Source organism: Anomaloglossus baeobatrachus, chromosome 6, assembly GCF_048569485.1.
Source record: "Anomaloglossus baeobatrachus isolate aAnoBae1 chromosome 6, aAnoBae1.hap1, whole genome shotgun sequence".
Classification (NCBI taxonomy): domain Eukaryota; kingdom Metazoa; phylum Chordata; class Amphibia; order Anura; family Aromobatidae; genus Anomaloglossus; species Anomaloglossus baeobatrachus.
In genome coordinates, this window is record NC_134358.1 from 348,815,387 (window position 1) to 348,830,785 (window position 15,399).

Genomic DNA, 15,399 nt, shown 5'->3' on the forward strand with positions numbered 1-15,399 from the left:
CACAGTAACAGAAGTAGCCAATCTCCTTTCACGTTTAGGGCAGACATAGATGTTATGAGAAGCGTCTCCACAATAGAAGCACAGTCTATTCTTCCGTCTGAACCCCTGCCGACTAGCATTAGAAAGGACCCTATAACACTCCATAGGCTCCAAAGGCTGTTCCACAGGCACAAAACCAGCAGGTATCTTCCTGCGCTCATGTAAACGCCTATCAATCTGAATGGCCAAGGTCGTAGTGGCATCAAGACCAGAAGGGACGGGAAATCTTACCATTACATCCTTCACAGCATCCGCAATACCCTTGCGAAAAAGAGCCGCAAGCGCATCATCATTCCATTTGGTAAGGACCGCCCACTTACGAAATTTCTGACAAAACGTTTCCGCAGAATCCAAACCCTGAGTTAAGGACAACAAGACCTTTTCTGCTTGGTCCACAATATTGGGTTCGTCATATAATAATCCCAAGGCCTGAAAAAAGGAGTCCACATCATTGAGAATCGATCATCAGACGCTAAAGAGAAGGCCCAGTCCTGAGGGTCACCACGCAGCAAAGAGATGACAATCTTAACCTGCTGTACGGGATTCCCTGAGGACTTAGGGCGCAGGTCAAAAAATAATTTACAATTATTTTTGAAGCTCAAAAATCTCGATCTATCTCCCGAAAAAAATTCAGGAACAGGAATCTTAGGCTCTGCAAGGGGAGTCTGAGCAAGATAGGACTCTATACGACGAACCTTAGCATCAAGATGAGCAACACGCTCACCCAATTCATCCATGCTAGAAAAAGAAATCTTCCACAGAACCCAAAGAAGAAGAGGAAAAACACGAAAAAAAAAAAAAAAAAAAATTCTCAGCTTTTTCACTTTTCTCTTTTTTTTTTTTTTTTTTTTCCTTCTTAAGAGTACCCTTTAAATTTGTTGGCCGGATGTACTGTTATGATCCGGAACCATGGAAGACCACCACAAATCATTGGCAAAAAAGGTGACAAGAGCATTGGCAACTAATCTGGCCGCCATCCCCTTACTAACCAACACAACTAGAAGTAGCCGAGGGGTGAACTAACATCTTGTGCACCGCGAACCCAGCCGGAGAACTAGCTATCCTAAAGGTAGGAAAGATGAATAACTCTCTGCCTCAGAAAATAGACAAGAATAGCAAGCCCCCCACATTCAAAGACTGCGGTGATATAGGAAAAACACAATACACAGGTAGATGACAGGATTAGCAAAAGGTGAGGTCCCCACTGACTAAAATAGGAAAGTACAGGAAAGGAACTGATGGTAGCCAGAGAAAAACCCTACAAAATACCAACTTCCTGATAGTACAAAAAGGCCCTCAGATCGCTCGATCTGAACTCCGTCCTCTACCAGGTGCCCTTGTCATACCAATGAACAGAAAACAAGAATTATAACAAATTCAACAAGCCATAAACACATGGACCCAAAGGAGCTAAACTCCACACAGAACTGCAGGGAGTTCCTCAACAATCCCCTGAGGGGGAAAATCCCTGGAAGGAAATAAACTGAAACCAACCACAACAAATGACAAACCCAGATAAACAAAAGAACCAGACATTAAATAAAGAGCAAGCACTTATCTGGGGAAGATGTGATGTAGAGCAGGATTAAGCAGGCTGGAGATACAAAGTACAACTGACATCCGGCAACAGCCTGCAATCAGACCAGGACTTAAATAAGCAGAGAATTAGGAAAGGAAACACCCACTGCACAACCCACCTGGTCTCTGTCCAAACCCTTCCTGGCCACCAGAGGGAGCCTCCCAGCAGCCAAGACATAACTAACATTCACAACACAGCTGGATTACTTTCTTCAATGCTGTCTCTTTCCCCGTCTGTCTCTTTACCTGTCTCTTTTTACCTGTCTGTCTCTTTCCCATCTGTTTCTGTTTCCCTGTCTCTTTACTTGTCTCTGTCTCTTTCCCTGTCTCTTTACTTATCTCTGTCTCTTTCCTTGTCTCTTTGCTTGTCTCTGTCTCTTTCCCCGTCTGACTCTTTCCCCGTCTGTCTCTTTCCCCATCTTTTTACTAGTCTGTCTCTTTCCCTGTCTGTCTCTATCTCTCTGTCTGTCTCTTTCCCTTTATGTCTGTCTGTCTCTTTCCCTGTTAGCATGTCTCTTTCTTTGTCTCTGTCTCTTTCCCTTTCTTTCTGTCTCTTTCCCTGTCGGGCTCTGTCTGTCTTTTTGACTGTCTCTCTCTCTCTGTCTCTTTCTGTCTCTCTCTAGCCGCCTCCCCACCGACATCTTATTACCTCACACCTAAGCTTCTTATTCTAACAATTTATTTTGTTCCTATAGCAACCAATCACAGCTCCTATTAATAACCTAATAGTTTGCAGCTCCATTCATTTTAATGGAGGCAGATTTTTTGAAGAATAACCAAAGCGTGGGGTTAAATTTCCCTGTCAAAACATAGTCTATGAAGTTCCGTGAATCACATGGGGCGTCTGTGAAAAAGTTTGTGATTGTAAATGTGACAGTGCGGATTCCTTTAGCGGACACACACACACACACACACACACACACACACACACACACACACACACACACACACTCATACATACACTCAGCTTTAGATAGATATATATATATATATATATATATATATATATATATATATATATACAGTATATATATATATTTTACAAATGGTGTCTCACTAGGTAACTTTTGCTTATGTAGTGAGCTTGCTTATAATATTGCATCTATGTAGTAAGCTATGTTTTGCACTTGCATCTATGCAGTAAGCTTGGTTTGTTCCCATATCGATATAGTAGTAAGCTCAGTTATGGTACTATATCGAAGCAGTAATCTTGATTTTGGTACCATATCTATGCAGTAAGCTTGGCTGTTACCTTATATGTAGTAATCTTGATTCTTTTACAATATGAATGCAGTGAGCTTGGTTCTGTTCCTTAGCCATGTAGGAGCCTTGGCTCTGTTGCTGTATCTATATAGTAGACTTAGCAAGCACCATTTTGTTCCCATATTGATGTAGTAAACTCAGTTTTATTTCCGTATCTGTGTATTGCTTGTTTCTGTTTTCGTATTTATGTAGTAAGCGGAGTTCTGCTCCCTTATCTCTGTATTAATCTCCTTTCAGTTTCAAAATCTATGTACACTGTTCAAAAAATTGAAGGGAACACTTAACCAACCGAATATAACTCCAGGTTAATCAAACGTCTGTGAAATCAAACTGTCCACCTAGGAAGCAATACTGATTGACAATCCGTTTCACATGTGTAAATGGATGGACATCAGATGGAAATTATTGGCAATTATCAAGACACACTCAATAGAGGAGTGTTTCTGCAGGTGGGGACCACAGACCACATCTCTGTACTAATGATTTCTGGCTGATGTTTAGGTCACTTTTGAAAGTTGGTTGTGCTCTCACACTCGTGGTATTAGGAGACGGACTCTACAACCAACACAAGTGGCACAGGTAGTGCAGCTCATCCAGGATGGCATATCAATGTAAGCTGTGGAAAGAAGGTTTGCTGTGTCTGTCAGCGTAGTGTCCAGAGGTTGGAGGCGCTTCCAGGAGACAGACCAGTACACCAGGAAACATGGAGGGGGCCGTAGGAGGGCAATACCCTAGCAGCAGAACCGCTACCTCTGCCTTTGTGCAAGGATGAACAGGAGGAGCACTGCCAGAGCCCTGCAAAATGACCTCCAGCAGGTCGCAAATGTGCATGTGTCTGCACAAACGGTTAGAAACCAACTCCATGAGGATGGCATGAGGGCCCGACGTCCACAGATGGGGGTTGTGCTCACTGCCCAACACCGTGCTGGACGCTTGGCATTTGCCAGAGAACACCGGGATTGGCACATTCGCCACTGGCACCCTGTGCTTTTCACAGATGAAAGCAGGTTCACATTGAGCACATGTGACAGAGTCTGGAGACGCTGTGGAGAGCAATCTGCTGCCTGCAACATCCTTCAGCATGACCGGTTTGGCAGTGGGTCAGTAATGATGTGGGGTGGCATTTCTTTAATGTGCCGCACAGCCCTCCATGTGCTCGCTAGAGGTAGCCTGACTGCCATTAGGCACCGAGATGAGATCCTCAGACCCCTTGTGAGACTATTGTGATGCCCTGGCAAAGCCAGGTAGTCACACATTAGGCCCCCGCGTAACACCTTCCCTCACAGGGTTCTAATATAGGACAATGCCAGACCTCATGTAGCTGTAGTGTGTTAGCAGTTCCTGCAAGATAAAGGCATTGAAGCTATGGACTGGCCCTCCCCGTTCCCCAGAATCCGATTGAGCACATCTGGGACATCATGTCTGGCTCCATCCACCACAGACTGTCCAGGAGTTGGCAGATGCTTTAGTTCAGGTCTGGGAAGAGATGCCTCAGGAAACCATCCACAACCTCATCAGGAGCATGAGAATAAAACTGATCCCTCTACAGCAGGGGTGGGGAACGTCCGATCCGCGGGCCTTATGCGGCCCGCGGCATCATTTGATCCAGCCCCCGGGAGCTTTGCCAATTTTTATTTATTTATTTTTTTTATAAACCGTGGTCCCTTTAATTATGCCATGCGCGTGATGCCCGACGGGCGCTTGGTCCCCGGATGTCCTACGCATGCTTGTGCCAGGGTCAGGATGTTCAGGGGAGGAGCGTATGCACTGTGCTCCTCTGGTATTGGCAGCCATTGCAGCACGTGATTTCCAGCCAGGCACTGAGCTTCCACTTCCTAGGTCAGTGTCTCGGTCCGGTGTGTGTAATGATAAAGATACCCAGCGGTGCTGAGTTGAGGAAAGTCGGCAGCAAGGAGATGTATGCAGCAACATATCCAAGGGGGAGTTAAAATCTGTACTTTTTAAAATCAAATATGAACATATTAATGTATCTATATTTATCTTTGGATGTGTTGCTGGATACATCTCGTTGTTGCTCAGGCTCTGTTTACCAGCCTGTGTGCTATATACCTCAAGCTCCGTGTACCACCCTGTGTGCTCTATAGAGGGGTACATGGAGTCTGAGGTATATATATATAGCACACAGGGTGGTACACTAGGTCTCTGGTATATAGCACATCAGCACATAGAGTGGGATACGGAGCCTCAGGCCCCGTATACCACCCTGTGTGCAGGGGCGTGACTTCCGCGGTCGCAGAGGTCGCCATTGTGGTAGCTTAGGGGCCCCCCTGCCCGGTGTCATCGGCGGCGGTACCAGGCCCCCTCCCCCGTCATTGCGCACAGCAATGATGAAGCACAGAGCGGCGCTCCATGCTCCGTCATTCTCCCCCTGTGCGCGGTGACGTTACTCCGGTGCGACTGCTGTGGTGAGAGCACAGGATGGACTGCAGTCTGCCCGCAGTGTCAGCAGCTTCTCGCAGTGCTGGCAGCCGCGGGGATGACTATCGCTGCTATCCGGAGGTTAGATGAAATCATTACTTGCAGTGCGATCTCCTGCCTCCTGACGTCAGCGTTGTCACTGACTTCTATGCTCGTCTCGCGGGCGGCCCGAGACTGTCACTAGCGGTGATGTCACGGGCTTCCACGATTCTTAGCTGTGAACGCAGCGGGCATAGAAGGCAGTGACAGCGCTGACGTCAGGAGGCAGGAGATCGTCACAGCAGGTAATGATCTCCCCCTGACAGCAACAATCGTCATCCCCTGCAGTGACCTGGGCTGACCTATTGATGTTAGCTCAGGTCACTGCATTACTCTCCCAGCCAATGGGGAACATTCTGTTCTTCATTGACTGGGACAGTGACTATGGTGTGGATCATCGTAGGACCCCCTTCTTGAATTACTCTGGACCCGGATTTGATTGTTCTTTTAAATAAATTGGTGAAAGAGGGAATGTTTTGGGGAGTGTTTTTTCAAAGAAAACTTTTTTGTTTATTTTTTTTAATTACTGACTGGGTTGGTGATGTCGGGTATCTGATAGATGCTGTGACATCACTAACCCCAGGGCTTGATGCCAAGTGACATTACACATCTGGTATCAACCCCATTTATTACCCCGTTTGCCACCGCACCAGGGCAATGGGATGAGTTGGGGCAAAGCGCCAGGATTGGCGCATCTAATGGATGTGCCACTTCTGGGGCGGCTGCGGCCTGCTATTTTTAGGCTGGGAAGAGTCCAATAACCATGGCTCTTCCCACCCTGAGAGTACCAGACCCCAGCTGTCCGCTTTACCTTGGCTGGTGATCCAATTTGGGGGGCACCCCACGTTTTTTATTTTAAATTATTTAATTCAAAATAACAGCATGGGGTGCCCTCAGTTTTGGATTACAAGCCAAGGTGAAGCTGCAGGCTTCAGCCGTCTGCTTTACCCTAGCTGGCTACAAATGATAGGGGGGACCCCACGCCACTTTTTTTTTTAATTATTTATTTTTTGGCTAAATACAAGGCTAAGCACCCTTAGTGCCACATGAAAGTCACTAAAGGGTGCCAGCTTAGAATATGCAGGGGGGTGGGACATTATATAGGTCTTTCTAATCTATTAACTATATATCTATCCCTCCATTCATTCATCCATCAATCCCTCTATCTCTCTGTGTCTACTATATGCTCTATTATGGGAAAGCTGGGTGCTGAGGGATAGATGTATAGCAGAGCATGGGAAAGCTGGGTGCCGATGACAAGTTGGATATCAGAACATAGGAAAGCTGGATGCTGAAAGTGGGTTTTTAGATCATGGGAAACCTTGGTGCTGAGGGTAAGAGCCAAGTGTCAGCATCATTATCCTGTACCCCAACTGTCAGTGTCATCCCGTACCCATAGTGTCGGTGTACATGGAGGGGGGGGGCATCAAACTCTAGTTACGCCACTGCCTGTGTGCTATATACCTCAGGCCGCAATTATGTGCTATATACCTCAGGCTCTGTGTACCATCCTATGTGTTATATAACTCCTGCTCCGTGTACCACCCTATGTGCTATATACCTCAGGCTCCATATCCTACTGTATGTGCTGTATACCTCAGACTCCGTATCCCACCGTATGTGCTGTATACCTCAGGCTCTGTGTCCCACCCTCTGTGCTATATACCTCAGGCTCCGTATACCATCCTATCTGCTATATACCTCCTGCTCTGTGTACCACCCTCTGTGCTATATACTTAAGGCTCCGTATACCATCCTGTGTGCTATATACCTCCTGCTCTGTGTACCACCCTCTGTTCTATATACCTCAGGCTCCGTATACCATCCAATGTGATATATACCTCCTGCTCTGTGTACCACCCTCTGTGACATATACCTCAGGCTCCGTATACCATCCTGTGTGCTATATACCTCCTGCTCTGTGTACCACCCTCTGTTCTATATACCTCAGGCTCTGTGTCCCACCCTCTGTGCTATATACCTCAGGCTCCGTATACCATCCTATCTGCTATGTACCTCCTGCTCTGTGTACCACCCTCTGTGCTATATACTTAAGGCTCCGTATACTATCCTGTGTGCTATATACCTCCTGCTCTGTGTACCACCCTCTGTTCTATATAACTCAGGCTCCGTATACCATCCAATGTGATATATACCTCCTGCTCTGTGTACCACCCTCTGTGACATATACCTCAGGCTCCGTATACCATCCTGTGTGCTATATACCTCCTGCTCTGTGTACCACCCTCTGTTCTATATACCTCAGGCTCCTTGTACCATCCTATGTGCTGATGTTATACTTTTGATTTTCAAATATTTTTGTTGGGGTGACATCATAGAAATGGCCACTGCAAAGAAAAGAAAAGTTGATGCAGAGTGTCGAGCTTTTCGAGATAAATTGACATGATTATTTTTTTGTTGAAGTCAAAGGCAAACCTGTGTGCCTGGTTTGTGGTGAAACATTAGCAGTAATAAAAAAGCCAATCTGGAGCGTCATTACAGCTCAAAACATGCAAAACTCAACGAATTGGAAGGCCAAATGCATCTGGATAAAATCAAATCACTTCGGCGGAGTTTGGAATTGCCGCAGTCTGCATTTAATAGGCCTCGGTGTGACAGAAGCAACGTTATTCAGACAAGCTATGTAGTGAGCGAGCTAATTGAAAAGAAGCTGAGACCCTCATGTAGAGGGAGAGTTTGTGAAAGAGTGCATGGTGGCTGCTGCAGACTTGTTAGCACCAGCAAAAGTGATATTATTTCAGAATGTTAGTTTGTCTCGAAGAACCGTTTCAGATCGGATTACTGACTTGGCACAAGACATTGAAAAATCACTCAAGGATTCAGCAGGAGATTTCCAATTTTTTTCTCTGGCTTGTGATGAGACAATGGACGTAACAAATACTGCCCAACTGGCCATTTTTATTCGTGGGATCACTGCAGAGTTTGGCACACGAGAAGACCTATTGTCACTGGAAGCCATGCATGGCAGTACAAGATGGGAAGACTTATTTGAGAGACTTGTTTTATCAATGAACAAACTTGAGCTCTCATTTGAAAAGTTAACCGGCCTTACTACAGATGGAGCTCCAGCCATGGTTGGCTCACAAAAAGGATTAATTGCTTTTGTCAAGAAAGAGATGAATCGTCTTAATCTTGATCCTAGTGATTTAATTATATGCCACTGCATCATACACCAAGAAAGTCTCTGTGCACAGTCATTGCGGCTCAACAATGTGATGTAAACAGTAGTGTCATGCATAAACTTTATCAAAAGCAGAGCTCTGAATAGTCGCCAGTTTAAGGAATTACTGAATGATCTTGAATCTGAGTATGGTGATCTTGTCTATCACTGTGAAGTTCGGTGGCTGAGTCGCTGGAACATGCTCATGAGATTTTACCAACTGCTGGAAGAAGTCAAGGAATTCATGGAGATGAAGGGGAAACCTGTCAGTGAACTCAGTGATAGCACATGACAGTGTGATCTAGCGTTCATGGTGGACATTGCAAAGTACCTCTCAGAGCTGAACGTTAAGCTGCAGGGCCCCAACCAGCTTCTCAGCTCTCTGCTTTCAAACGTTAAACCATTAGAAGCTAAACTAAGGCTGTGGAAAGTGCAACTTAAAAGGAATAATACAGTGCATTTCCCCACTCTGAAAAGACAAAAGCCTTCTACAACACTTGAATATGCTGGTGAATGTGCAAAACCAATTGAAGCATTTGATGAAAGATTCAAGGATGTCAAAAGCAAACAAATGGAATTAAACATCTTTGCTACACCATTCAATGTGGAGCCAGCTGATGTGCCTGATAACCTACAGCACGAAATCATTCAACTGCAAAACAATGATGATCTGTAAGCTAGGTACAACAACCTCCCATTGCTTGAGTTCTATAAACGTTATGTGAGCAATGATGATTTTCCCACTTTGAGAAGACATGCATTAAAATTTGCATCTGTGTTCGGAACAACTTATTGCTGCGAGCAGTTCTTTTCAAAGCTTTCCATCGCCAAGAGTCGACTCCGCTCAAGACTGACCGATACAAACTTGGAAAACCAGTTACGAGTAGCAACATCATCAATACCTCCTAACATCGCACGGCTCACCAAAGACAAATGTTCCAGCCATCACATTAAGTGGGAGTTATTTAAATGTTTGACTAAATATAGTTGCTAATGTTTATGTTAATAATTTTATCCCCCAACCCTTGTGTGTCAATGTCTTGTTTTGTATTGCGTTATCCATTATTCTTTATTAAACTACTGTCTGATGTTGGGTATTATATTTGTGTATCAGCTACTGTAGCCCATAGGTTTATAGGACATGACTGTTATTCCCTGTTTGTTATGAAAAGTTAATAAACTTCAGTTATAAAAAAAAAAACAGTTAATTTTATACGGCCCCCGAATGATGTTACAAATTTCCAAATGGCCCTCGGCACAAAAAAGGTTCCCCACCCCTGCTCTACAGTGTGACAGCCTTTAAGATATTTGTAGACAGCTATTAAGTCTCCTCTCAGTCTTGTCTTTTGCAAGCTAAACAATTCTAAATCCTGTAACTGTTCCTCATAGGACATGGTTTGCAGACCAGTCACCATTCTGGTCACTCTTCTCTGAACTTGCTCCACTTTGTTGATGTCTTTTTTAAAATGTGGTGCCCAGAACTGGACACAATATTCCAGATGAGATCTGACTAAAGAGGAGTAAAGGGGGATAATGACTTCACGTGATCTAGACTGTATGCTTCTGTTAATACATCCTAGAATGGTGTTTGCCTTTTTTGCTGCTGCGTCACACTGTTGACTCATGTTCAGTCTGTGATCTATTAGTATACCTAAATCTTTTTCACACATGCTTTTGGGTAGCTCTATTCCTCCCATGCTCTATATGCTCTTTACATTATTCTTGCCAAGATGTATGACTTTGCATTTCTCCCTGTTAAAAACCATTCTATTAGTTGCTGCCCATTGTTCCAGCTTGTTTAGATCTTGTTGAATCCTCTCTCTCCTCTAGTATTAGCTATTCCTCCTAGCTTTGTGTCATCAGCAAATTTAATCATTTTACCCTTAATACCTTCATCTAAATCATTGATAAAGATGTTGAACAACACGGGGCCCAGGACAGAGCCCTGTGATACCCCACTTGAAACAGTCTTCCAACTGGATGTGCAGCCATTTATGACCACTCTTTTACTCTGATCACTAAGCCAGTTACGAATCCATCTAACAGTTGCCTTGTCCATTCCACACTTGGTCATTTTTTCATTAAGGATTGTATGAGATACTTTGTCAAATCACCAACAGATCACCAACACACAGGTCCGGTCCAGGCACACGTCTACAGTCAGTTGTATGTTTATACTTAGAACTAGTGATGGGCGGACTCACAGATAACCAGGTCTGGCGGGTCCCTGTTATCTGGTTTTTAAAATCTGGTTCCAGTTTGGATTCCATTCCCCATGTAGGTCCATGGGGACCATAATCCGGCGATTAAAAATGTTGGTAGAAGGGATAGGGGGATAGGAGTGCGCGGGCTGTACTTACCGAGCATCTGTCAAGGCTGTACACTGCTTCCAGGCCGATCATTCACTTTTGGGGCTGATAATTAACCATCATTGCATGTTTACTACTTTTTCCACCCACCGATGCCTGTGATTGATTGCAGTCAGACGTGCCCCCACCCTGAGTGGCAGCTGACAGCTTCCAATCACAGGTGGGTTGTGCATCTATATTGTATAGTAAAAATAAATAAATTGGCATAGGCTCTCCCCATATTATGATACCCAGCACAGGTAAAGCATATGGCTACAGGCTGCAGCCCCAGCAATGCGCTCATCTTGGCCATGTATCAAAATAAGAGGAACCACATTCAGCAGCTTTTTTTTTGCTTTTTTTTAATTGTTTAAATAAATAATTAAAACTGACTTGTAGTCCTCCCAATTTTGATACTCAGCTAAGATAAAGCCCTACAGCTGTGGACTGGTATTCTCAGACTGTGGAGGCCTATGGTTATTAGGCCGCCCCAGTCTAAAAATAGCAGCCTGCAGCTACACGGGATTGTCGCATCTGTTAAAAAAGATTTGCAATTTTTACCGAGTGTTGTCCTACTTCTAGGTTTAGGGTATTCCCATCTCCAAGATCCTATGCCAATATGGAGTAGGTGTAATAATAATATTAGTAAATACCTCCTATTAGAAATGTAGTATAGTTTTCTTTATTAGTAGTGATAGGCGATTAGTTACTATTCGTGTTCGGATTATTTGTAATGAATCCCAAAGTACTATTCTGGTTTTTGTCATGAGTAACAAACCTAATGCAAGTTGATGAGGAATCTGAGCATTTTTCTTGTTGTGATGAATACTGGAATAGTATTCGGTAAGCATTATCTGAACACGAATAGGTACTATTTTCCCATCATTACTTATTAGCTATATTGCTGACCTCATGTACATTAGCTTAGGTATTCAAATAGTGACAGTGATTTTGATATTAGTAACTGTATACCTAACCTACTGCAATGCCCTGCACGAGGTAAATTACATAACTAATCAGAAGAACTATTCTACATTTCTAATTGGAGGAATTTGCTAATGTTATTATTATTGTTACACCTAATACATATTGGGATAGGTTCTTGGAGATGGGAATAACCCTTTCATTAGGTATTATAGTATTTTTTTTATATGTGTGTGGGTGTGTGTGTGTGTTTGGTGTTTATGTATGTATGTATGTATATAATATACATATAATTTATTGTTTTTTAAAAAAGTATATTTATTTACATTCCAAGTGTGTGTAATTTTGAATATTATTCACAATTATAGGTATTTTTTTTATGACCAGCCTAAAGTATACGTTTTTTTAATATCCGATTGATTCATAATATCATGCTTTATTATTTTCTTCGATTTTAGAGATTTGTGTACAAAACTGTACAACACAAGCTGGGGAAACACACAGAACTGGCAAGAGTTTGACCTTTCATGTGAATACAATCCTATGGAGACCCAAATGTTGACATGCCTATCAGATGTTCGAGAACCCTGCCAACTAGGATGCCGAAATCTTACATACTGTACCAATTTTAACAACCGGTAAAACAAATTGTTTAATATGTTCTGACTTTCTTTAAGGGGCAAAATGGTGAAGTGTCAGCTGGTACTTGTTTTAACACTTTGGCAATGTGCATAATTTTTGTACAGGAGTTTACACACTAACTGTATGAAGCAGGTACAAGAGCTAAGCCTACTCCATACAGCATGAGTGCAAGCACTCGAGAGTAACTGCTGTGATCAAAACTAGCTCCGATCACAATAGTTTAATCTCTTATATGTCGCTGTCAATTATGACAGTATTGACATTTAGGACGTTTGAAACATGGTGTAATGCTGGTGACAGTGGATTTTCACTACAGCCTCTGATAGTATGGATTGGCCGGGCCACAGATGGCCACCAGGTACCACTCACTGGGTAGTTCCTGGGCCTGCAGCAGCTGGCCAACAGGTCAACGCAGATGTGCGAGGTACACATGGCACAGGCAGAGTTGTAGTTAGGCAGTCCGATGTCCGAGCAGATAGCACAGGTTCAATAAATGTAGCCGAGGTTAGGAGCGGAGAAAAGCCGGTCACAAAACAGGAGAGTCAATAAGGGAAGCATCTAGCAGAAAACTAGGCAGACAGAACTGAACTAGGAAACAAAATCAGGCAACGAATGGTGGGAGTGACTGCTTAGTTAATGCCCTACTGCTTGGGGATAGGGCAGGGAAGATAAAGCCTGCAGGATACAGGAGCGCTATATTTCAACAGGAGCCGGATGGAGAGAGAGAGAGAGATCCACCCACTGAAAGCCCACATCTCTGCTAATTAAACAATAGACTACACTGAAATACTACTTTGCAGTTATTTAGTAATTCACAGGATCAACCTAGGATTACCTAAGGGGACTAATAGAGAAGAATGTAAAAAAAATTATATCACATTGCATGTGTAATTGTTTAAACAAATAAAATCTAAACTTTTTTATCCCATACACTAAACTCCAAAGAATTGCTGAGTTTTACACCCCCTCCAAAAAAATGGAATAAAAGAGAGACCTTATGGATCATAACAAATTAAAGATAAAAACTACATCTCATGCAGCAGTAAACCAGCCCTCATACGACTGTCAACCAAGAAGTTAAAAACATTTTGTTTCAAACCATTTGGCGAAAGAAAGCAATTTCTTGAGTAGTGATGTAGAAAAATCCTGTAGAAATTTGGTATCCCAATAACCATACTGACTCATAGTACCCATGTCATTTTTACCGCAAATTGAATGTCAAAACAACAAAACCCCAAAACAACAATGGAATTTCATTTTTTGTTCCAAATCCAATAAAGTTGGAATTTTTCTTTGCATTTTTAAACACATCATATGGTAAAATGAAATTGGGAAAACTGCAAAACATACAGTCAGCCAGATGTTTGTTGCCTTTTCTACTTAGTATCTACTCTGCGAAAAGACTGTTACATGTGTTCCTTTATGGTGTCAATACATGTGCATGCAGCTATTACTGAGATTCTTTTTTATTAAAAAAAATGTATTAAACGCAAAATATTTAACTTTAATAATACTTCAGAACTACTGCTCTATACACACAAGATGTAGTAAAGAACTTCCTGTAATTATAGTGTTCTGTTATTTAAACCCCATAAAGGTGTATTGGGTGTATAAATTAATTAAAGTACTTACCTGAACCACTAAATCAGCATGAGAAAATCTTAGAACGATTGAGAATGAAAAATACTGTACTTGATGTTAATAACTGTGATAGTGTATGTTCTGGTTTGCTAGTACCTATGTGGTACTGTTTACCTTACTGGGTTAGTGATGGCTTTATTAGGTATATGCACTTCTATTAGGTATACTAAAAAAAATAGCGAGAGAGAGAATTATTGAATAATATAGTGAATGGGCAGAGCTCCAGGGGTTAAATTGTGTGCATATTGCTGCACCAAATCAAGGAGGGAGCAGTCCTGGACTAACATTCAATGATATAAAGCACTTTATGTAATGGCAGGTGCTAATGCTATTTACTGCATGAGAGCGTTGGGTGAGCTGGATATAAGGTGTCCGCAATGAATTAAAGGTGACTGCCCTAGTGTGATATTCTCTCCAGGATTGGAGTATTCAAGCCCTGCAGGTAGCTGATGAAAAAGTGCACTTGCTGTGTATGGAAACATCGGCCGGATGCAGGTCCGGGCACCAGCTTCTTGCTCGATCAGGCTGGCTTGGTGACGTCACGTGCCGCTGAAAGCAGTGAGCTATGGAAGCTCAAGCAGAGCAAAAGAGATGCTACGCGTTTCGAAAGCAAAAACTTTCCTCCTTCATCAGGGAATGTGTATAGTCTGTTCCTGGAAGGTATTTATGCATTAACCTGGGCAAGATTAGTACTGGGCGCCCTCTATTGTTCTGACAGTATATTACACCGCATAAAGTTATATGTTTTGATGTTAGGTTTTGTATTTGTCAAGAAGAGGGGGAATATGAGCACCACCTATAATTACAAGGAATTCTGTGCCAGATACCTAACATGTGGAGACTACAACAAAACAAGGTGGTATCCAAACGGCACCAGTAATTCCATATTGGTAAATAAGTCAAATATATGCTGGAAATGACGTGCAAAAGATTACATTTTTATTGTAACAAAATCATTTGTGTACAAGGTTAAAAACATTTAAAATCATTCCATGACATGGATTATACACAACTGCATCTTCTCACAAAAATCAATACAACATCAAGGATAATTCCTCAGTATACAATAAATGATGTATTGATATAGACTCAACCTATACAGATAGAGACAATAGATGTAATACTTGTCTCCTGTATCAATATCAATAGCACCCAATAAACCAAGCATTCATCTATGCATGTGAATACGAGAGAGGATGCAGGCAATCCCAGATGGAAAAACATGGCAACAGAAAAAGTTCCCAACACAAAATTGCTGATGTATATATATGCCCGATCCATGCAGGCCAACACATTGGATTTTTT

At 42.7% G+C, this 15,399-nt stretch overlaps 1 protein-coding gene across 12 annotated transcripts in view; it reads left to right on the plus strand.

The window, feature by feature from the left end:
* The window catches only part of RECK (reversion inducing cysteine rich protein with kazal motifs), a 1,668,523-nt gene that overhangs the window by 571,112 nt on the left and 1,082,012 nt on the right, over nucleotides 1-15,399 (plus strand). For 11 of the 12 annotated variants that reach the window (XR_012724346.1, XR_012724347.1, XM_075314993.1 and 8 more), the window contains exon 10: nucleotides 12,270-12,449. The exons of the other annotated variant lie outside the window; for it this stretch is intronic. Coding sequence is in view for 9 of the 11 variants with exons in the window: in XM_075314993.1 (XP_075171108.1) it covers nucleotides 12,270-12,449 (180 nt within the window). In the remaining 2 variants the exon portion in view is untranslated. The remainder of the gene's footprint in view (nucleotides 1-12,269; nucleotides 12,450-15,399) is intronic. 12 annotated transcript variants of the gene reach the window in all.